We start from the raw sequence: 22,836 nt of genomic DNA, 5'->3' as shown, positions 1-22,836 counted from the left end.
CTCCAACTAGCATCATGCTACCTTTTCAACCCTATCTCACAGGTCTCAGCATTCCTTCAGTCCTATCTCTCAAGGTCTGGCTCAAATGACACTTCTCTTATAAAGTCTTTCCTGATCCCCTCTGTCAAAAAAACCTTTTCTTCCAGCGTACCTTCCTAGCACCGAGCACATTCTACCTGCATAGTGGCTATTTGTACAGGTGAGAGTCTGCAATGGAAAGAGCACCAGACACGTGGTCAGGCGGGTTTGACTTACTCTGCCTCCCTGGACCTGTACCTTCCTTTGGAGGAGTCTCATGCAGTTGTAAGAATCCATGAAAACCTGAACAAATGTACATGTAAACTGTTATTACTGTTTGTACATTTTATCTCTCCTATGAAAATGTAAGCTCCTAAAAAGAAATCAGGTTCATCTTTCCCTCTGTCAGTGCCTGGAGGGCAGGCCCCACACCCATCCATCTTTATTTCCCAATGCTAGGCATACAGAAGTTGGCCCTCAGGTCAAGGCAAGGGTTTGAATCAGGGAAAAGCAGCAGAGGAAAAAAGTCTGGGAAAACCATCCACATAAAAGAGAAGTGCAACATTATAACCTTCAGTAGTTTTTAATTTTTAAAAATAGTAATCTATTTGGGTACATTAAATGCACCCACCCTTCATACAATTTTAACATCATAACATGTTCAGTTTTTCCTCCAGAATTTTGCGTACTGTTCCACATTGAAGTCATCTCCAAATTCTGCCTCTTTTTTTTCCACTTCCATATACTTGGGACTCCGCTTGCGTAGTCTCATTCTTCTTTCCTCTGCAGAAAGTGTGTCAATATCTACTGGCATCTGAAAGACATGAGGAAAAGCAAAAGGTGTAACCATTCACTGTGAAATTCTGAAAACTCAGAAGCAAAATCCTGGATGTGGAAGGGACCCTGGAAGGCCATCTGGTCCAATCTGCACTGAAGCATGAATCCCTTCCACGTCATCTCCAACAAATGGTCTTCTAGCCTCCCCCGACAATTTCATTCCTGAAGCAAAATGTGATTAAGTCTTCTGTTTAGCAATTTCTTTTTTTTTAATATTAATTTTATTTCTTTTTAGTGTTCTACAATCACTACCATATAACTTCGATTTTTTTCCTCTACCTCCTCCCTCCCTCCCCAAGACGGCATACAATTTTATATAGGATCTACACATCATTCCTATTAAATACAATTTCACCATAGCCTTGCTGTGTAGAAGAATTACAATGAATGGGAGAAATCATATAGCAAACCAAAATGTAATACACAAAAAAAATGATCTGCTACATTCTGCAATTGAATTCCATAGTTCTTTCTCTGGATGTGGAGGGCAATTTTGCCTTAGGAGACCACTGGGAATTTTTTTTTTAAGTCCTTGCATTGCAATGAAGTTCCAAGTCTAGCAGAAAAAACTCTGGCACACTGTGGTCATTGCTGTGCACAAAGTTCTCCTGGTTCTGCTCCTTTCACTCAGCATCAGTTAATATAAGTCCTTCCAGGCCTCTCTGAAGTCTTCCTGTTCATCCTTTCTTATGGCACAGTAGTACTCCATTACATTCACATACCATAATTTATTCAGCCATTCCCCAATTGATGGGCATCCCCTTGACTTCCAGTTTTTGGCAACTACAAAGAGTGTGCTATAAATATTTCTGTACATGTGGGGCCCTTTCCCATTTAATATTGCTGGGTCAAAGGGTATGCACATTTTTGTGGCCCTTTGGGCATAGTTCCAAATTGCTCTCCAGAATGGCTGGATCAGCTCACAGCTCCACCAACAATGTATTAGTGTTCCAACTCTCCCGCATCTTCTCCAACATTTATCATCTTCCTGTTTTGTCATGTTAGCCAGTCTGATAGCTGAGATGTGGTACCTCAGAGTTATTTTGATTTGCATCTCTCTAATCAATAGTGATTTAGAGCATTTTTTCATATGACTATAGATAGCTTTAATTTCTTCCTTAGAAAACTGCCTGTTCATATCCTTTGACCATTTATCAGCTGAGGAATGTTTAGCAATTTCTTATCATGGCTCTATAAACCCAGGATATTTAGCCTTTCTTCATAAAATTTATTTCCCATTTACTTATTTTTATTACTTTCCTCTGGATCCCTTCCAGGACACCAAAATACAATACAGACAACAGCTGAATTCTCAGGGTGGCAAGGCTTCCATGATATTCAAAATTTCAGAAACCTCATTACTTAGATATTAATTTGTGAATCAAATAAAAGATCTTCCAGCACCAACCCATCCTGCAGTGCAGGAATTAATCTATGTTAGCTCTTTAGCCTGAGCTCATAAGCTTGTCATTAGCAGCATTATTAGTGGGAGTTAATAAAGGGAGGTCTTGGATGGCCCTATTTGAGAAGATCAGAGCTGTCAGTCATTGCCTGCATTATATCAAGCATTGTCATTAAAGAAGAAAAACATTTTGTTATTTAGTAGTACTGAGCCAAGGAGTCCTTCTATGAAGTCACTATAACGAAACAAAACTGATTTTTTTTGTGCAATACCCACACTAGAATTTACACATCCAAAAGAATATAATCTTATTCATTTAACAAACATTAACGGCCCACAATGCGTACAATATTGTTCTGGGTAACGTGGAGGGGACACAAAAATAACTTGTGTGACACTGAACGTGTGCCTTAGCCTCTCCAGGCTTCTTTTTCCTCATCTGTAAAATAAGGGGGTTGCACTAGATACTCTCTGAGGTCCTTTCTGGCTCTAAATCTATGATCCTATTATAAGTAAGTCATGGTTTCTACTTTCATTTCTACCTTCATCTGTAGTCTACCAAGGGGTTTGACACACATACATGCTGACAAATGCGTAAGAGGGATGCCAGCAAAGTTGTTATGATTGACTGGGAAGACAAGGACAGCTTAAGGAAGATGCATGCGAGATGACCTTTAAAGGATGGCTAGGAATTTATCGGGCATAAGAGACATCCAGGCACAGGGAATAGGGAGAATAAAGTCATGGAGACAAGAAAGGGTGAGAGATGGAAAGAATATGGCCACTGAAGGGCATCGGTTTAACCTCCAGCTCTTTACAACTATAAAAAAAAAAGCTGCTAGAAAGATTTTTGTGTGGGGGGTCCTCTTCCTTTTTTAAAAAAAGACTCTTTGAGCTATGGGCTCAGCTGTGGCATCTCTGAGTCAGAGGAGATGCCTATTTTAATGGCTGTTTCTAAGCTGCTTTCCAAACTGGCCATGCCAGCTCACAGCTCCACCAACAGCACATTCTTGGGCCAGGTTTCTACCCTACAACATCTGTCATTTTCCATTTTTGTCAACTCTGCCAATCTATTGGGTGTGAAGTGGAACAGCAGTGGCTTCAGCTGGCATATCTCCAGTCATGAGCGATTTGGAGCTGTTGATAGCTTGGATTTCTTTGAACACTTCCTGGTCGTATTCTTTGACCATTTGTTGGCAGGTGAATGACTGAACAAATTATGGTGTATGATTGGAAAGGAGTATTACTGTGTCATAAGAAATGATAAAATGGAGAGTTCAGTGACACCTAGGAAGACTTCTATGAGCTGTTGCAGAGTGAGGTGAGCACCACAAATTACAAAAACAAGCCACTTTGGAGGACGTTAGAGTTCTGATCAGCAGTGACCAGCCCTAATTCCAGAGGACCAATGAGGAAGTACAGGGACAACCTCTTAACAGAGAAGTGAGGAGTTCAGACACAGCTAATACAAGCCAGTGTTTTGCTTGCCTATGCATATTTGTCACAAAGGTTTCATTTTCTTTTTCCAAATAGTGTGGGGGAAGGGGACAGAAGAGAAAATGGATTTCTGTTCACTTAAAGTAAATTTAATTTTAAAAAGGAAATATAGATGACATAAAACAAAAGATATCAATAAAAAGAGGATGGCTGGCAGCAGAATCTGGCAGGACCACTGAGCATGTACACATAAGCAGTATGGAACAGATAAGAAAAGTCTGGTGTCACAAAATTGTGGAGGATCCTAAATGCAAGGTTGAATTTGAATTCTATTCAATAAACAACAGGGAATCACTGAAGGGTTCTGAACAAAGGACAAACAGAAATGGCGCTATGTAAAAGGCAAATCAATCGGGCAGAAGTGTTAAGGACAGTCTGAAGAGGGGAAAGAAGCCAGACAGGAAGATCAGTTAGAGTTCACAATAGTGGCAGAAATCAGACTCTCTGAGTTGGAAGGGACCTCAGAGGTCCTGTATTCTGGTGTTGTTCGATTCAAATAAAATGAGAGGCCACTAAACCATTCATAAGAATCCCTGCAAGCAGACAGGACCTAGAAAACCATATATTAATATGATCTGTTTGTGTTTTTATTTGCTATTGCTGTTTAGTCATTTACAGTCATATCTGACTCTGTGATCCCATTTGGGGTTTTCTTGGCAAAGGTACTGGAGTGATTTGCCATTTCCTTCTCCAGCTCATTTGACAGATGAGGAAACTGAGGCGAACAGGGTTAAGTGACTTGCTCAGGATCACATAGCTAGTAAGTGTCTGAAGCCAGATTTGAATTCAGGAAGATGAGTCTTCCTAACTCCAGGCCCAGCGCTCTCTATCCACAGTGCCACCTGGCTGCCATATTTCTCAATTACATTTTAATCTGGTTGGGCCACACTCCAGAACATTGTGGGCCACGTGTTCCACACCTAAATGTGAGGATCCCTCCAACAACACCTCTAACAAGTGTCCGTCAGCCTCCCTCTGAGGCCTCTTCCTGAGGAAACCCACTAAATTGTGGATGGCTCCAGTTGTTAGGGAACTTCTCTTCCCATTCAGCTGAATTCTGCCTCTTGTACTGCCATTCTGGGGCCAAGCAGAAGGAGTATAAGCCCACACCCGTTCAACGGCCCTCTTGATTCTTGCAGACAGCTATCAGGCTCCTTGGTCCTCTTTCTCCTAGGCTAGACATGTCCTGTCCTTCACAAACCCTCAGAAAGGACATCCTCCACCCTCCCACAAGCCTGGTCTCAGCTTCTTCTGCATAACTGAGAACAGAACTTCATTCGTCACATGACTAGGACATACCTGGGCAGAAGGGCCAGCCATGTGGGCTGGCATTAGCTTTCCCACTGCCGCAGCTTTCCCACTGCCGCGTCACACTGGGGACTCCAATAAATGAGCCCTCCACACCCTAAAACCCCAGGTCTCTCTCACAACTCCTGATCTCCTCATTCTGAATTTGTGAGTTTATTTTTAAGCCCAAATAAACAACGTCATGCTTATCCCGACGTCAGATCACAAATAAAGCCTGTAAAGCACCGCTTAATTACAGTTTTCGTACCCCTAGCACCAAGCATAGGACCTCTCACAAAGGAGGCACTTAACAAATGCTCCATCATTTATGGGTTGATTTTCAGGTCCTGAGTCAGCTATCCTTCCCGGCTTCATGCAGTGTTCTAATTTAATAAGCTCATCATCCATGCCTTTGTCCAAGTTACTGATGAAAATGTGGAAGAACACAGGGCCCAGTATAAATCTCTAAGTTATCTTCGACATGCCTCTATACCTTGCATCTCACAGCCAAACTCCCAGAAAAAAGACACCTACACTTCCTCTTGGCCATTTTCTTTGATCAACCCTTTGTAGTCTGGCTTGAGACCCCAGAACTACCACTGTTCTCCCTGGGTTTCTAATGATCTTATTTGCTATACCCTTGGCCCTGGCATAAGCCACCTATTTCCTGACTTCTCCACAGCACAGACCCTGAAGGCCCCTCCTTCCTGCTGGGTACACTTGGTTCCCTCAATTTTCAGGCTTTCTCCTGGTTATTCTTCATCTGCCTTCTTAATCTCCATTGCTGGATCATCCAAGTCCTACCCCTAACTGTAGGGTTAGAACTCCCCTAAAGTTCTCTTGTACAATTACCTCATTACTTCAGAGATTTCATCAATGATCATCTCTATGCAAATAACTCCTAGGTCTGGATAAAAAGCCTACCATACGCAACATGAATTTTGTATCACTCACTGCGTATTAGACATCAGAGCAGAACAGTGGAAACAGGAACCCTCTGCAGCCACAGGGCCTGGGCTCAAATTCTGCATCTGATGCTTTCTGCTTATGTGACCTTGGGCAAATCATTTCATTTCCCTGGGCTTCATTTTTCTCATCTATAAAATAATGGGGCTGGGTGGCCTCTGAGGTCTCTTCCAGCCACAGATCTATGATCCTAAGACCTCCACCTGAATGCTCGGCATGTACCTCCAACTGAACATACCCAAAGTGGCCTGTTCCTTCTCTTTCTAAGGGCACAGCCCCGTCAGAGAATCTCAATTCTTCATTCTCTCTCCCTGCCCACATCTCATATCTATTCCTTTCTCTCCTCACACCACTCTCACTCTCACTCAGAATCTCACATATCTTGCCATGAAAGGAATAATCACCTCCTATTCAGACTTGCAAATTCTAGAGTCTCTTCATTCTAACACAGCCTCCATTCAACAGTCATTATTTTATCTTTCCACAGCACACGCCTGACCAGGTCATTCCCCTGCCAGGAACCTTTGTTGGCTTCCTACTTCTTCCAGGATAAAATACCACCTCCTTTGCTTACCATTTAAAACTCTACGTGATCCGGTTCCTGCCTGCTTTTCCAGAGGTACTGCCTCTGGCTGCCTTCCCTAGTTCCAGCCAAACTGGCCTAGTCGCCACTCCTCAAACACACCTCTCCATTCCTGGCCTCCACGCCTTTTCGGGAGGAACCCCTGCCTTCCTTCAAGGCTCCGCTCATGCACCATTTCCTATAGGAAGCCTTTCCTCATTCCTGTGAGTACCCTCTCTCTCCTCTAATTATCATGGATACATCTATCTGTTTGCACTAGGTATCCTCCAAGTAAAATGTGAGCTCCTGGAGGGCAGGAACTGTACCCTAAATTACAGCCCAGTGTTTTATGCATAGTGGGCTCTTAATAAAACTTTTCTGGATTAATATAAAAACAATTTTTAAAATGGAGTTTGTGCTCAATTCTTACTGTGAGGATCCGCCGAGGCTCCTTATATCTGATATGAATGGTAGATCCATCTTGCTTGACCAACATCACTGGATACAACCGAGCATAAGTCTTCCTATGCATTCGAGTGAGAGAGGCCCTGTTGGAGTTGAGCAGGATGGAGGACGTATGCAGGTGATGTGACATGGGAAAGCCGACCTTCGCTAAATTCTGCTGTAGGAAGCTACAGAGGAAAAGGTTCAGATGGTCAAGGGTGATCTCATTCACTCAATGAAACTACCATCAAACATTTACATTACACACAAGAAAGATGACAAAGCCATGTCCACCAATGTAAATGGTAAATGTAAATGTAATTTATGTAAAAGGTAATGCTGTTTAATCCTCACCAAGAGGTCAGGGCAGGAGTGTGGAACCTGTGGCCTTTTAGGTCGTGGATGAGGCCTTTTGACTGAGTCCAAGTTTTACAGAACAAATCCAAAGGGATTTGTTCTGTGAAGTTTGGATTCAGTCAAAGGGATGAATGTGAGGACCTAGAGGACCACATGTGACCTTGAGGCTGCAGGTTCCCCACCTTGAAGCTACAGAAATATCTCCTCACCCCCTTTATGGTACTTTAAAGTTTACGAAGTATTTTCCTCCTTATTACAGCCTTGTCAGGTGGCTGGTACAAAGATTATTATCCCTATTTTATAGATGAGAAAACAGATTCAGAAAAGTAAAGAGATTTGTACAGGTCATACAGCAAGTCATTGCCAGAGCTAGGATTCCAATGCAGATCTTCCAATCTCATTCAGAAAGAGACAGGAGGAGATAAGATAGCAGAATGAGGTAAAGTATTTTTTGCAGAGCTTTTCTAGTACAATTCTCAAAATAACTTTAAAAAGCATCAAACTGAATTCTGAGTGGGACAACCCACAAAAAGTCACAGTGAGTCATTTTTCTAGCCCAGGGAAGCACAGGACAGAAAGAGAGGTCTTTGAACACTGGGGTGGATGCTGGGGGCAACCAGTGCACAGGGACAATAAAGTGAGTGAACACCTGGTGAGAAAGAGATTCTAGAGGACACCTGTGCTAGCGATAGGCACAGGGAGAGGTGCTGTTTGGCAGTTCCTTTGTCCCTTCCCCAGTTCCGGGTTACAGTTCCAGGGCAGAGAGGAGTGGACGTAGTCATAAGGAAGCAGGGGCCCTACCTAGGTGAGGACCAGAGTGCAGACCAGAACTCCTAGCCATGAAAACAGCAGAGGGATATAAAAGACTGAAGCTCAGCCCAGTAATCCCCAACTCGAAGTTAGCCAAACCTAACTAATATAAACTGCAGAGTCAAGAAACAGGCCATAAAAATGAGCCAACAAACAAACAAAAACCGACCTGTCCATAAAAAGCTGCTACGGTGACAGGGAAATTCAAGAAAAAAAACTCAGAAGATATGTCTTCTGACTTTAAGGAAGGCGGAGCAAGCTCCTGGCCCAGGGCTTCTACTTACACACAATACATAGGACAGAACTGAGCTCCTGTGGGGTGCTGATTAAAGTGATGCTGGACTGACAAACTGTAGTGTATTATTGTGTCCTCAAGGGATAGTATTCTTTTTAAACATTCGCTGTTAGCAAAATGTGATTCTGATGACACTTAAAATGTGTGGTCAATTGAAGTACGCAGAACTAACTAACCCACATTACTGGAAAATTAGAATGATTCAGTTATGAAAAGTGATTAGTTTTTGACTCTTCTAGGGGTTACTTATGGGTAATAAGGATAAAAGTCTTTGTATGCGGACAAACCAGACCTCAACAGAAGCTATTTTGGTAAAGGATAAAGTTAAGCTGCATTAATCCCCAGGGATATTAATAAGATGCAGGGCATTACTGAGCACACCTGATGTTACAGAGATTCTGAAGCAATTAAAAAAGTTTTCTTTTAAAGTCCTAGTGTTTACTCATTTTCTTGGTGTGGAATTATGACTATACTTGCTTGACACTCAAGGGAAGGTGTAAGTAGGAAGAGTGGTAATGCAAGGATTTAAAAGACTGACTGGTTAAAGTGACACATCTTTCTTTGGTTTCCAAAGACCTTCTCAACATATCCAACACCTGGCATTTTCAAAGACTCTCCAAGTTACCCATGGGATAACAAAAAGAAAAGTTTTAAAAGTCTTTAAATGTCTCTGAAACTGCCATCTGATTCTGACTGATTCTGCAAGTTGTTTTTTCCCACTCAACTAATAAATCTGAGTGCCTAATATATGCAGTATTGTGGTGGACACAAACAAATCCGTAAGACATAGTCCCTACCCTGGAAGACCTAAATTTCTGGCAGGAGAGGTAAGATATAAACACATTAAAAAAAACTTTAAAATATGAGTTAACAAGTAGCCAGAGATATAATTCAGGGGAGCAAAAAGCTGCAGTCGATGAGGATACCTATTGGGCCTTTGTAACTCACATTTAGGACTCAGACAAAGAAAAAGGCAGTGGCATGCTGCAAACAGCATGAGTAAAGGAATATGAAATGCCTCTGAAGGAGTGAGTAAACTTGTACTAGAGGAGCGGTATGTTCATGTAGGGAAGGAGAAGGACACTGGACTAGCAGTCAGAAGCCATGGGCTGAACCCTGATTCTTCCATGTGGTAAGCTGTGTGACTACCGACAAGGGCCTTCCCTTCTCTGAGATGAGGTTTACTCACACTTCACTAGGGCATTATACAGAAAGTATTCTTCAGACTTTAGATGTGAGCCACCATGGTTATTCAGTTGTTCTAACAGTGGAAGGCTAAGTATAGAACATTTTCTGAATAATTAACAAAGACAGGTAACTATGGAAAAGGAAGTACTTGTCCATGGTTTAGTACCCCTGTAATGCCAGAGCTTTGTGCTTACCCAATCACTCTTACAGCTGCCATTCTCACCCCTGGTATGCCTGGAGTAGCTGGTGAGATGCAGGCTGTCTTCACACAGCTGTCAACTGAGCCTCATCACATCCAAGGCCAAAATATTAATGGATGTACACTGTGTACAACCTGCAGCGCAACAAAACGAGACATCTATTTTTAGCTGAGTCATTCTTTTAAAATTGCCTCTATTTAAAAAACCATAAAACAACTCCCATTCCCAACCCTCTCTTCCCCACCCCCTAACCCTTTTCAGTCGTACAGCTGTTAGGCTAGGGGTCAGACTCTCCCAGAATCTTGACTAAACTCATTTATTAGGTAGCTTGGGAAACACTGATTGGAATGTTATTAAGGTACCACCAAATTTTCAGGGGGCTCAAAGGGCATAAACTGACAGAGAAGCAGGATTTTAGGGTTGCGAGGGGCCATCTAATCTAAATCCATCGTTTTAGAAATAAGGAAACTGGGCCCTAGAATAAGGGTTCTTAACCTGGGGTCTGTGATTCTGAATAGGGAAAAAAAAATAAACTGCATCTTCATTTTCAATAATCTCTCATTGAAATTTAACATGTCTTTTAACTATAAATGATTTTTAAAAATTATTCTGAGAAAAGGTATATATATGCTTCACCCAGAATGCAAAAGATCCATGACACAAAAAAAGTTAAGAATCCCTGTCTTAGAAATTCAATTTAACTCAACTGTTCTGGAGACAGAAAGATGTGAGTTCAAATTCTGCCTCTGACCCGAGTCACTTAAACTCTGCGTGCCGCCGGCCACGACGGGAGGTATGAAGCTGTGGAGAAGAGGCTGATCTTGGTGGACAGAGGAACTCCCCATTCATGCCCCTCAAAACAGACAAACAGGAGTCTGCCTACTGTCTGTATTACGTATCTACACACGCCAGGCACGTTCTATTAACTGCATACTTCAGGTACCCACGTGCTCTAGGCGGGGCCGGGGGTTCAGCAGGCAGACAAAAATGAACCAGCCCCCGCCCTCCAGGAGGCACGAGGGGCCGGGGCAGAGACAGCGAACGGCCGGGGCGGGGGGGGGGGGGGGGGGGGGGTGCGGGGAGGGGGCAGAACTCCTCCAGGGGCTCCGGGGGGGGAGGGGAAGGGCACAGGGGCCTCCGGGGCTCCCGGAGGAGCGGGGCTCTAGAAGCCGGGAAGCCCACGAGGAGAAAAGCTTCTAGGGTGCTTGGGGTACTGGAAGTGACCTGGCTAAGGTGACACGAGCCTTGCGGCGGCCCGAGGGCCCAGGAGGACGCCAAGGCCGGGGTCCTGCGAGGGCTCGGGCAGCCTTCCGTCCGCCGCCCTCCCCCCGCCCCCCGCGAAGGTCGGCGGGGCTGGGACCCGATCGGCCCTGGGCGTCCCGGGCTCTCTCCGAGTCTCCGGCCCATCCCCGAGTGGATCGGGCCAGGAGAGCGGACGATGGCCGCCGAACCACCTACCTCCGGGGCCGCGGTGCGGGAGGCGTCCGGGAGGCGCTCAGCGGGCCGCCTGAAAGGGAGCCGCGGCCTCGGGGGCTGCGCAGGCCGGAGGCTCTCTCGCACACCGGGGGCACAAGGTCGCGTCGGTGTCGCCTCGCAACGGCGCGCGGCGATGACGTGGGAGGGCGGGGCCCGCCGCAGGGGGCGGGGCCGCACTCCGCCTGGGGGCCGCCTTCATGAGCTGGCGCGTCTGGCCGAAGCTGGCTGCAGCAGCGGGAAGAGCGGCGGCCTCCGCCTCCACCGTGGGAGCCCGGGCGGCAGGTGAGGCCGCGAGCGACGCGGGCGGGGATGGACGTCCGGACACCGGCGGGTCTCCTGTGCCCTCCCGCCGCTTCCCGGAGCCGGGAAGGGCCGGGCAGGGGCAGTGGAGGGACCCCGAGGACGGGAGCCGGGAGGGGACACGCGCGCCCGCGGGGCTCAGGGAGCCGCGGCTGGGGGCCCGACGTGACCGGCCGAGCGGCCACGGGTCCGAGGGCGGGGGCTGGTGAAGGAGCCCTTGGGGGTGGTCGTCCTGCCGTCCGGCCCCGGCGCTGTGAGCGATCTGTGCGGCTCCGAACCGAGGTGGTCTTGGAGAATCAGCATGCATGCATGAAGCGCCTGCTGTGTACCCCAGCGCTGCCCTGTGCCCTGGGCACAGGAGGGAGAATGAAACTGACTTAATTCGCTTAGTTTCTGTTGTTCAGAGGGCCCACATCTCTGCTGAATTTAACCCGAGGAAGTTCCTCTAAGTCTTGCTTTGCCCCGTGGTTGTTACATTGGGAAAGATTCAGTTCAGCTCGTGGTAACTAAGTGTCCTGTGTGAGCCAGGACTGGGGCGGCATCTAGTCCGTGGTCAGCGGCAGGCCCCTTCTTTGCTCGAGGGCCTTCAGCGCGGTGGGGCCACTGCACCAGGTCCCCAGCTCTACTCTTGGATAGCTCTTCCTACTAGAATGTGCCTCCCAGTGCCAAGGCCGAATGTGCTGGGACAGCTTCTGCCCGTTGTGCCCGGTTCTGCCCTCAGAGATCAAACAGAGCCAACTGCCCCTTCCTGACTGTATCCTTTCACCACCGAAAAGAGCTGTCACGGCTGCCCCAGCGGTCCCTCCAGGTGAAACATTCTCAGCTCCTGCAGCCAGTTTTCGCATGGTCCAGGGCAGGGCTGACAGACCCTGTCTGCTTCCCCGCGTCTGTTAGAGCCCCTGTAAATGCAGCAATAGTTGATACAATGTTACAGCAATAGTTGATACAATGTAAGCGCTCAGGCCAAGGGCTGTAAGAAATACGAGGAGACTTTCCTGTGACCTGGATGAGCAGAGCAGGAGACCGGAGACCTTTAGGAATTGAAACCTGAGATGGACCTTGAAGACAGAAGGAGAATTCAAAAGGAAGAGAGGGATGGAGAGTCTGTCCATTCCAAGAATATTAGGAAAACTAAGAGAGGCTAAAATTTGTGAGAAGGGTGTTGAGATGCCAGATAGTGAAGGCCTACAGATGCTACAATCAAGGCTTTTTATAACACCAATTAAAGCAGTTTACAAAGTGCTTTTATTTGCACTTCATTTGTGTAATTTTTTCCCCTGTAGTCTGAAGGGAAGAAGATAATGGAGGCAGCATCCAGTTAGATGCTTACAGTAGTTTAGGTAAGAAGGGACAGAGCCTGAACAAGGGTAGTACCAGCAAGAGTGGAGAAGAGGGTATAGAGGCAAGAAATATATTAGATATGGAGGAAGAGGTATAGGGAAAAGCTGAAAGGAACTCCAAGGATTTGAGTTTGGGGAATTGGGAAGACTGAAATACCAACAACAGAGGTAGAGGAGTCAACTAAAGAGAGGTTTTAGGGGACAGAGACCAAACTCACTTTGGGCCATATTAACTTGTACATGCTGGTAGCAAATTCAGGTAAAGATGTCTTGTGGACAGTTGGAGATTCAGAACTGAAGCCCTAGGGAGAGACTGGGTTAGAGATACAAGGTTAGCCATGTCCTTATTTGGTGGTTGGTTTGGTTTAATGTGAATTTGGCCATGTTTTGCATGCCCGGCCTCACTCCTCTGACCCATTCATCCACACCTTAAAGCTGGGAAATTCACAAAAATAGTTTAGTGATTGGGAAGAGAAGTTGAAAAGGGAATAGATTGAAAAATGAATTAAAAGGAATTTCTTCTTCTTTCTCAGTTCCTCCTCTAACCTAGTCCCTTAAATCTGATGTAGGAACAACAAGGAAAACCTTTTTTGTAAAAGAAATGCCATCTTTTCTTTTCTCCTGAGCTGAGTTGGTCGCGGTGGTCATTGGGGCAGTGAGAGGGTTAAGGCTGGTATTGAATAAACTTGTGTTACTTCCATTTTTGGATAAAAGAACACAGTGCTGAAAAATGTACTGCCTTTGCCATGCAAAGCTATAGCTTGTTATTTGTTAAAGTTTTACTTTTGGCCTTTGCTTTTACACCAAAATTATTTCCCTTTAACCAATTCCTGGCCCCCCAAATCCTCCCTTAACAGGAATTCTACCAAATGAAATCCTCCTCGACATGAAATTGACCAAATCCTAACATGAGAAACACTTAAGCAAAGCCAGCTGAAAAACAGCCAGATCTCACAGCAAAGGCTGCCGTACAAACAGTTGTGGCTTACTCTCCTTGCACCCCTGCACGCGCTGGCAAAGGTCTTTATCACTCCAGTCGGCTGAAAAAGCAATTCCTCCCTAAACCCTCCTCTGCCCTCCCAATGCCTGTTCCCTCATTCTCCCTAAGCCCCTGAACTGAAAACTCTTAGGCTAGGGTTTCCCCATAGTACAAGTTTGGGCAGTAGAAAACGTAGATAATTTTACTGGTCTCCAATATAATTTGGCTTAGGACACATTGCTCTGATCTAAGGAACTGTAGAACATACAATGTCAGAGCTGGAAGTCTTTAGAACATAGAATGTTAGAAATGGAATAACCTTACAACAGAATGTTAGAGCTCGTAGCCATGACAAGTGTAATATGGTGGTGAGAATACTGGTTTTATATCCTTTCTACCTTGGTGACCTTGGGTAAGTGGGTTAACCTTTATGGTCCCCAGTTTCTTTACATGTGTAGGTTGGAATACATCTTCTCCAAGGTCCTTTCCAGCTACAGACCTCATCCCATGAGTTCGTTGGTTCTGGGCCCTCCTGTTCCAGATGGGTAAATCACACAGCCTGATCTACTGGTGCATAGAATCTGGTAGGATCTATATATCATTCACCCTAAGAGAGAATCTGTTTATCCAAAGTACCAAAGCATGTGGTTATAAGGTTATGACTTTGATATCAACCCTACCTCACTACTATTCAGTCAAGGACACTAGCCTTCTTGCTCTTTCACAAACAAGAGTCTCTGTCTCCTGGCTCTGGGCATTTTCTCTGACTAGCTTCTGTCCCTGGAATGATGCTCATCTCAGCCTCCTGGCTTCTGTAGAAGGCTTTGCACAGCATTCTTTATTCTAGTGCCTTCCCTCAGTCTGACGTCCTGTTACCCTATGTAGAGTTTGTTTGTTCACAGTTATTTGCATATTGCCACTCCCGTTAGACTGAGCTTTCCAAGGGCAGGGACTATCTTTGGTCTTTCTTTGGATCCTCAGAATTTAGCACTGTGCCTGGCACATTGTAAATGCTTAATTAATACTTCTTAGTTTCCTGAATGACTATGACCATGTTGCTTCTCTGCAGATTTAGGAGTATGTGTAGGGTTTTTTTCCTGGCCTTTGGGCTCTATGAGTATCTTTCCCTAGCACATACTTGATTTCAGTTTAGGATGGATTTGAGACTTGTCCTTTTGCAGCCAAACAGTCCATAGGAAATTTGAAAAAAAAAAAATGCCAAGCTGTATGTTACCTGCAGTGTCGTAGAAGGCAGCACTGGGAGAAGGCATCTGTGTGCTCTGGGTGGGTTTGAAAATTTCACCCCCTATGAGTTACTATTAATTCAACAAACATTAACTGCCTGCTGTGTCCAAGACCATATGACTGGTGCTGGGAACCTCAGGAATCTTATAATCTTATATGGGAGTAGGCTATATGTAAATATATGTGTTTACACACACACGTGTTTGTGCATGTGTGTATGCTAGAAGATAGGATGATAGTGATAAAGGGCTGGGAGATCAGGTAAGGCTTCATGAAAGAAGGGCCATATAAGTTGAGCCTTGAATGAAAAAAAACTTTGAATAGTCAGAGAAGAGGAAGAATTAGTTCTAGGACACAGAAGCCAGTCTTTCTGGAAGATGTAAAAGAGGTTGGGATTAAATTGGTCATAGCAGGTGATTCAGTCTAGCTGGAATGTGAAAATGTGAAGTATGACTGGAAAGGTCAAGTCAGGAGGGAACAGATTCAGATCTCTTTCTCAAGTCCCAGGTAAAAAATCTTGTTCATGGGCAGTGGATTATCAGATTGGCAAAGGTGGGACGATGACTCGCCATGTATCAATTTAGGTCTTGTGCAGTTGTTACTCACCCACTAGATGAGAACTATAGAGTTACCAAGGTTTTCCTGCGTGGTCCCCCAGAGCCCACCATGTGCCTCCCCCCAGCCAGGCAGGCAGAGACCATTGGTACTTCTTGGTCTTATTCCTTTTTGAATTGGGCTGCAGGGCGGGGTGGGCTGGTTGCAATGCTGAAGGGTCAAGAGAATAGAAATAGATGACCCACCAGGGACATGAGGACCTTGAAGCCGAGGCCAGGCCTACCTGAGGTATTGAAGCTTTTCCCATTTTCTTGTTATTTCCCCTGTTATAATTAGGGGACTGACTTTCTAGGGGCCACCTCTGTCCTGGTGGTCACTACCACTATCAGATGTCAACATCTTTTTATCCCTAAATTGGTCCCTTGGTTATGAAATTCTTGCAAGAGCAGCAGGGTTTGTTCCCCTCCATTTAGGGAGTAGGGCACTCCACACCAGGGAAGCAGTTAGGAGCCTCACCTAGTCAAGGGCTGAGGAAGGGAAGAGTGTGCAATGGAAGACCTTGCTAAGAGTTTGGAATTGAAGTGAGCATTGCTGGAGGGAGCAGCCCTTGTCCTTGCCAGGTAGGAAACTTGTCTTGTGTACTGAACACCCTTCTAGCATTATTCTGTTAGAGAGTGCTTAATAGATTCTGATTTACCTGCCTTCCTGGAATTACTTTACTGCACAGGGCAAGTCAGTGAGAGTTTGCTCTGAAGTGAATGACTTTTCCTTCACATACTTTCCTGCCTTCCTTCAGCCGACTTCATGTTTGTACCCTGTGATGTCCCTTTTTTAAAAAATTAATTTGTTTTCAGTTTTTTACAGTTACTTCCATAAATCTTAGATTTTCTCTCCCTCCTCCTCCCTCACTCCCCGAGATGGTGTACAGTCTTATATGAGTTCTACACATACATTCTTACTAAATACATTTTCACCTTAGTCATGTTGCATGGAAGAATTAAAATGAATGGGAGAAACCATGAGAAAAACCAAAACACAAGAGAAAATGGTCTGCATCATTCTGCGTTCCAGTTCCATAGTTCTTTCTCTGCATGTGGATGGCATTTTGCCTGAAGAGTTCTTTGGAAACTTTTTAGGTCCTTGCATTGCAATGAAGTACTAAGTCTGCCAGAAAAATTCCTCACACACTATGGTAGTTGCTGTGTATAAAGTTCTCCTGGTTCTGCTCCTTTCACTCAGCATCAGTTCATTATAAGTCCTTCTGGGCTTCTCTGAAGTCTTCCTGTTCATCATTTCTTATAGCACAAAAGTATTCCATTTCATTCATATACCACAATTTGTTCAGCCATTTCCCAATTGATGGGCATCTGCTTGATTTCCAGTTTTTGGTCACCACAAAGAGAGCTGATATAAATATTTTTTGTACATGTGAGACCCTTTCCCATTTTTATGATCTCTTAGGGATACAGTCCTAGAAGTGATATTGCTAGGTCAAAGGGTATGCACATGTTTGTAGCCCTTTGGGAATAGTTCCAAATTGCTCTCCAGAATGGTTGGATCAGCTCACAGCTCCACCAACAATGAATTAGAGTTCCGACTCACCCACATCTCCAGCATTTATCATCTTCCTGTTTTGTCATGTCAGCCAATCTGATAGGTGTGATGTAGTACCTCAGAGTTGTTTTGATTTGCATCTCTAATCAATAATGATTTAGAGCATTTTTTCATATGACTCTAGATAGTTTTAATTTCTTCCTCTGAAAACTGCCTGTTCTTATCCTTTGACTATCAACTGGGGAATGACTTGTATTCTTGTACATTTGACTCGGTTCTCTATATATTTTAGGAATAAGGCCTTTATCACAGACACTAATTGCAAAAAGTCTTTCCCATTTTTCTACTTCCCTCTGTGATGTCCCTTTTTATAGCACAGCATGATAAAAGTTCACAGCCACAATGGAATTTCTGTCAGATAGTCAAACGTTGATTGATGCCTGTTCTGTTAGGCCCCCCACTAAAGGGCCCTGTTACTATTTCCTGACATAATGATGCCCTGAATTCCAAAAGTGATCAGAGGAGGCAGGTTTTGCCAAGTTGGACAAACTTCCAGTGAAGACCACATTCTGAAAGGGCATCTGTGTCTAAGGACTAGACCAGTTACGTGCTCACGGGCTCATCACCACAGAGCTGGCCACCAGGGGATTAATTTTTTTCAGTCATATCCACTTAAGCCATTGTCTGTTGAGTGTGGATGGACTGCTCTTTGCCCTGGTGGGGTTCTGACACATGATATTGTAATCCTGCATCCTTGAAGAGTAATAATCCTATATGATGATGGCTCTTCTGGACAGTGTTCAGCATGCAAAGAGCCTGCCTCCTGCCCTCAAGGAGTTGGTGATCTAGTTAGAGATATAAAATACGTACATTTGATGAGGCAACTACCGATACTCAATGACAAATACCAGGTACCTTCACTAACATTGTCCTTGTGGCATGGGTGTGACAGTGGGCTTTCTAAGATTAGGCCAGAAAGTTCAGATTCTGGCAGGGCTTACCTACATCCCTTACCAGGGATGTAGATACTAAGAATAGGCCTAGGTTTGCCTGTCATCCCAGGGCCACAGATCACAGATTTAGAGCTGAAAGAAGGGACCTTAGGAGTTGAGTCCAGTCCCTCATTTTGTGAAAGAGGAAATGGAGGCATGTCAAGGTTAAATGACTTGCCCAAAGAACACATACAGTGTCTGAAGCAGGATTTGACTTGCTGACTCTTGCATCCAGTGCCCCCTCCACACTGCCTCTTAAAGACCTCCCTCTCTAGGTGTACAGAGGGAGGCTCATCACTAGAAGGTTAGTCACTGGGTAATGAATTATTTTGCCATAGTATCTCTGCCAAGTCATGGAGGAGATACATCTTTCTGTGAAGGACCACCCATACTAATGAAATCACAGATAATAGAAGAATTGAAGTCACATCCAATAAAATTCACTGACTACCACATGGAGACCTGGGCGTAATCTTCCTTGGAGGATTCTGAAGATACTTGAAATTTTCAGGACATCAGAGCCCTCATTTTGAACATCATAAGGAAGGGATTCTGGAGATCATTTAGTGCAGCCTTGTGATTTCCATCAGTATTTTTCAGTGAAGGAAGTACTCAAATTGATGAATTCACAGATCTTTTAATATTGAAAAGTGTTAACTAAGTGGTTCATACAGTATGAGATTGTTGTTGACTAGGATGGTCAGGGAAGGCTTCTTGTCGGATGTGGAATTTAAGCTGGGCCTTGAAAGCTCCAGAGGATTTGGGTAGGCATTCTTGAGCATTTCCATAGGAGATGCAAAGCCCTGGAGACAAAAAATGTGCCGGATGTCCCCTGGGCAAAATGAGGCAACAGCTTTCCTTTCTTGAGAGTGGAAGGTGGATTTGGGGGACTGATAGGAGATAAACCTAGAAAGTTATCTTAGAGTCACATGGTAGAAGCCTTGAAGGTCAGGCTCAAGAGTTTGGAATAAGAAAATGTTAGAAGTATAAGAGAACTTGGAGACCACACGAGGGCTAAGAGGAAACCATTGAAGGTTTTGGTGAAAGGGAATGATATGATCAAAATAGTGAACTTTTCTGGAATCGGGTGGTGGCAAGCAGGGTGGATTATCTTATAGAGAAAAGAAAATGTCTTCTGATTGAACTGATGAGGAAATTCAGATGAATTCTACCTGCTACACAAGATTGTTGTAAGGAAAAGGTGTTGTAAATTAGAAAGCACACACTGTAGAAATGTGAGCCAGCAAAAGAATAAAAACCAAACATATCTGATTTGAAAATTCAAGACAGTATCCAGTGTTGGAGACACGGCCTTTCCTGTGCTCCAGGGCCTCCGAGCAGGCCACAGCTGCTTAGAAAGGCAAAGTCACAGGCTTAGTACAGATTCTTCTGTCAGATGGAAGAGTCATCCCTGCCCTGTGTTTCTCCATTGCAGGGACATCTTGACCAAATGAGAGATTGTACATAACAGTGCTTGGGAGACTGGAAAGCAATGCCGACAGGAGACAGCATTGTTTGGTGACACGGACCCTGGGCCTGGAGTGAGGACACCCAAGTTATTTATGTAACTAGCTCTGAGACTTTGGTCAGATCCCTTAAAAACCCTCTGAGCCGATGTTTCCATACCTGGAAAATAAATACATTCAATTCTGGACAGGCTCTTATAGCTCTGAGAGTGTATAAGTCTGTGACCAGTAGGAATATTCCATAATGCCGAGAGCAAGTGAGTTGTGGTGACCCTCTCTTTCCACCCTGCAGAATTCTGGGCATGCTTTTTTAACCTCCTCATAGGGAGTGGTTACGAAGATAAAATTGGTTAATGCACACACACAAACCACTCTACAAACACTAGGTTGGTATCATCTCTGGGTAAAGTAGGTTATAAGTACCACCCTCCTATCCCATGTCACATGAAGAGGTAGAATCCTCATAGAACTTTAGAGCTGTCTCTTTTTCTCACTTATTTGGAAAAATCCCATAGATCCTTCCAGATCTACCCCAAACGCCATCTTTTTCAGAAGCCTAGAACCAGATAACCCCACCCCCCCTTGAAGTCCTGCTGTTCTTTCCAGTCATTTTTATTGCTCTCTTTCTGTTTACATTGCCTGGATTTCCCCTTGTGTGTCTCCCCTTCCCCCTGCCAGAAAACCGTACCTTATGGGACTTTAAAGAAAGAAGAGGGAAAAAATCAGTAAAACTGATCCCCATGTTGACAAAACTCTGATATTACACATTCAGTGTCCACCCCATGGGACTCCTCTGCCGGACAGCAGCGGGAGAGCTTCTCCTGTTTCTTCTTTGGGGCCAAGTTTGTTCTGTGTCGTCTCATGGCACTCATTCATCTGGAGTTGGTTTGTGGTGTTTGTTCTTTCCGTTTATATCATCATGGCCCTTGTATATTGTTTTTCTGATCTTCCTTGTGTCACTTTCCTTGTCTCTCTGTACTCTCGTATTAGCCATTTCTTCCATCATTTTCATGTACTACAATGTGCCCACCATCCCCAGTGGATCCCATAGCTCTTGATCTGCACCAGGTCATGGTGCTTAGCATGTAGCACATCATGTCCCTCCTCCCTTGGATTGTGATTATTTGCTTAATGTGTCATGTGGTGAAAAGAGTCCTGGACCACAGTAGAAAACCTGGGCCAGAATCCCAGCTGTCACTTATTATCTGTGAGACCCAGTCTAGTCCTTTCTCCTCTCTGGATCTCAGTTTCTTTCTTTGTAAAATGAAGGGATTTAGTTGGGTGGTCCTGAAGGCCCCTTCTGGCTCTGACCTTCTGTCATCTTCTGATTTCCCCTATTAGATGATAAACTTCATATATTTGTGCCCTCCCACGGTGTCTTGCCCACATTAAGTCCTCAGGAAATACTTGCTGAGTGGATGAATTGTGTTCTACAAACATTTATTAAACATATACCAAGTTCAGAGATTCTAAGGGTGTAAAAATGAAAAGTGTCACAAGTCTAATGGGGGCAGAAGGGGGCGGGGGTAGGGATATACAATATTAGACAACCTTAAATGAATAATCATACTACAAGGCAGAATGTGATGGGGGCAAAGGGAGAGACCCGGACAAAGTGGACAATTTGAGGAGGAAAAGCTTACTTCACTTTTCTTGTGGTGAGAATCAGGGAAGAAAAGGAGTTCAGCAGGTGGAGAGGAGCAGACTTTTTAAAAGCTGGTGACAACTTATCCTCAAGAGGTTTAGGAATAAGACCAGCAGGGCTCAAAGCAGAGCCGCTTAGGCTAAGACCCTGACAGGAAGTGCTCATTGGCTCTTCTAAGATATCCCATCTGGATTTTAAGGTTCAGCCCAGCCCAGCTCCAGGAGTCTTTCTTTTGTTGTCTCCTGAGCTCTCTGACCAAGAGCAGGCTATTTTTACCTAGAAACATATCTAACATTGTCAGAGGGGTCTGAAATAAGAAGTAAGTGCAGCCCATGCTGGGAATGGGGCAGGGGTGAGTAGTCGGTGTACTCCTACCAGAAAAGGCAGATGAAGAGCGGAGGCTGTCAGCAAATGAAGGCACCTGAGAGCTCAGGAATGGAGCTAAATATGGAAGCTTTTTTTTTTGCCCTTGACAGCCTCCAGAGACAGGGACCGGTGAAGCAGTAGAGGATCCCAGCAATTTTCTTTTTAATCCAACTCAACAAACATTAAGTATCTCCTGTGCTAGGAATACAAAGGGAGCTCTCAGCTGGGTGGGGACATGAGATGCTTACATCTCTGCTGCAAAAATGACAGGGTTGCCAGATCAACCCTAAGGTTCTTCTTGGCAGACTCAAAGGAGAAATGCAAAAAAATTGACCTGAGAAGTTTGTGAGAGAGGCTACATTTCAGCTGGGAAGGCTCATGGAGTTGAATGGAGAGACCGACTTCAAGAACTGTAGTTGGGGGACAACTTGGTAGGAGGAGTGGGGCATTGCTGGAGGATCTGATGGAAGTATGAGATGTGGTGTGATCAGAGTTAGACTAGAGAAGGGAGGAGGACAGGAAGAGCAAGGTAGGCTGGAGCTGGATTGCAGAAGGCATCCGTTGCAGGTTTTTATTTCTTAAAAAGCCATTCATCAGGGAGGAATTTGTAAGTACAGTATGAATATGGGAAGGGGAGAACAGAATATGATGTTAAAACAGCTTGTTCCCTAAAGAAAGGGGACTAAAGACAGGAAGAGAGAGAGAGAGAGAGGGAAAAAGGGGGAGAGGAAGAGAGAGAATGAGCATGTGTGTTTGTGCTGAGGAAAACCAACTTCTCCTAGCATTTTGCTCAGTTCTCACCCTTACACTTAGCTCATTCTCCCTTGTGTCATAATTTTTGTTCACGTCTTTCTCCCCATTTGAGTCTAAGTTCTTCAGTCGTTATTGATTTGTCCCTAGGACTTTTTCCATAGTAGGCATGTCAATATTTGTTTAATTGAATGTGCCCAATTTAATTAGTGCAGTTGGGACCGGTGTCATTCTCCTGCCAGCTAAGCCCTGGAGGAAGTCCCCTGGCCTTGGGAATTGGGAAAGGTGAGGACATGAGGGGGAGT

At 44.7% G+C, this 22,836-nt stretch overlaps 2 protein-coding genes across 7 annotated transcripts in view; one reads left to right on the top strand and one right to left on the bottom strand.

Annotated features, from left to right (window-relative positions):
* Positions 1 to 585: 585 nt before the first annotated feature.
* On the bottom strand, positions 586 to 11,457 carry MRPL55 (mitochondrial ribosomal protein L55). Its single transcript, XM_072652963.1, has 4 exons — positions 11,322 to 11,457; positions 9,858 to 9,997; positions 7,000 to 7,201; positions 586 to 832 (listed from the first exon to the last, which is right to left on the bottom strand). Exons 2-4 carry the CDS (start codon positions 9,878 to 9,880, stop codon positions 680 to 682), a joined length of 378 nt encoding a protein of 125 aa, XP_072509064.1. The 5' UTR covers positions 9,881 to 9,997; positions 11,322 to 11,457; the 3' UTR covers positions 586 to 679.
* Positions 11,458 to 11,482: 25 nt separating this feature from the next.
* The window catches only part of GUK1 (guanylate kinase 1), a 30,482-nt gene continuing 19,128 nt past the window's right edge, over positions 11,483 to 22,836 (top strand). Inside the window, exons 1-3 of one of the 6 annotated variants that reach the window (XM_072652926.1) lie at positions 11,556 to 11,621; positions 19,740 to 19,868; positions 22,742 to 22,816. Coding sequence is in view for 2 of the 6 variants with exons in the window: in XM_072652908.1 (XP_072509009.1) it covers positions 11,537 to 11,621; positions 22,742 to 22,816 (160 nt within the window). In the remaining 4 variants the exon portion in view is untranslated. Of the gene's footprint in view, positions 11,622 to 13,927; positions 14,371 to 19,739; positions 19,869 to 22,741; positions 22,817 to 22,836 lie in introns of those variants that run through there. The other 5 variants (XM_072652946.1, XM_072652908.1, XM_072652936.1 and 2 more) reach the window with 5 other exon arrangements.

This window comes from Notamacropus eugenii, chromosome 1 (assembly GCF_028372415.1).
Source record: "Notamacropus eugenii isolate mMacEug1 chromosome 1, mMacEug1.pri_v2, whole genome shotgun sequence".
Lineage (NCBI taxonomy): Eukaryota > Metazoa > Chordata > Mammalia > Diprotodontia > Macropodidae > Notamacropus > Notamacropus eugenii.
The sequence above is the reverse complement of the archived record's forward strand: the minus strand, read 5'-3'. Positions and strand labels throughout refer to the sequence as shown.

What these genes read in the sequence shown, in the direction of transcription:
- MRPL55 (XM_072652963.1), bottom strand. Translation starts at nt 9,880, where the DNA reads ATGGCAGCTGTAAGAGTGATTGG. An exon ending in GCAGCTGTAAGAGTGATTGG is followed by an intron (nt 7,202 to 9,857) that starts GTAAGCACAAAG and finishes TTTCCTCTGTAG; the next exon opens with CTTCCTACAGCAGAATTTAG. An exon ending in AGCCTCGGCGGATCCTCACA is followed by an intron (nt 833 to 6,999) that starts GTAAGAATTGAG and finishes CATGTCTTTCAG; the next exon opens with ATGCCAGTAGATATTGACAC.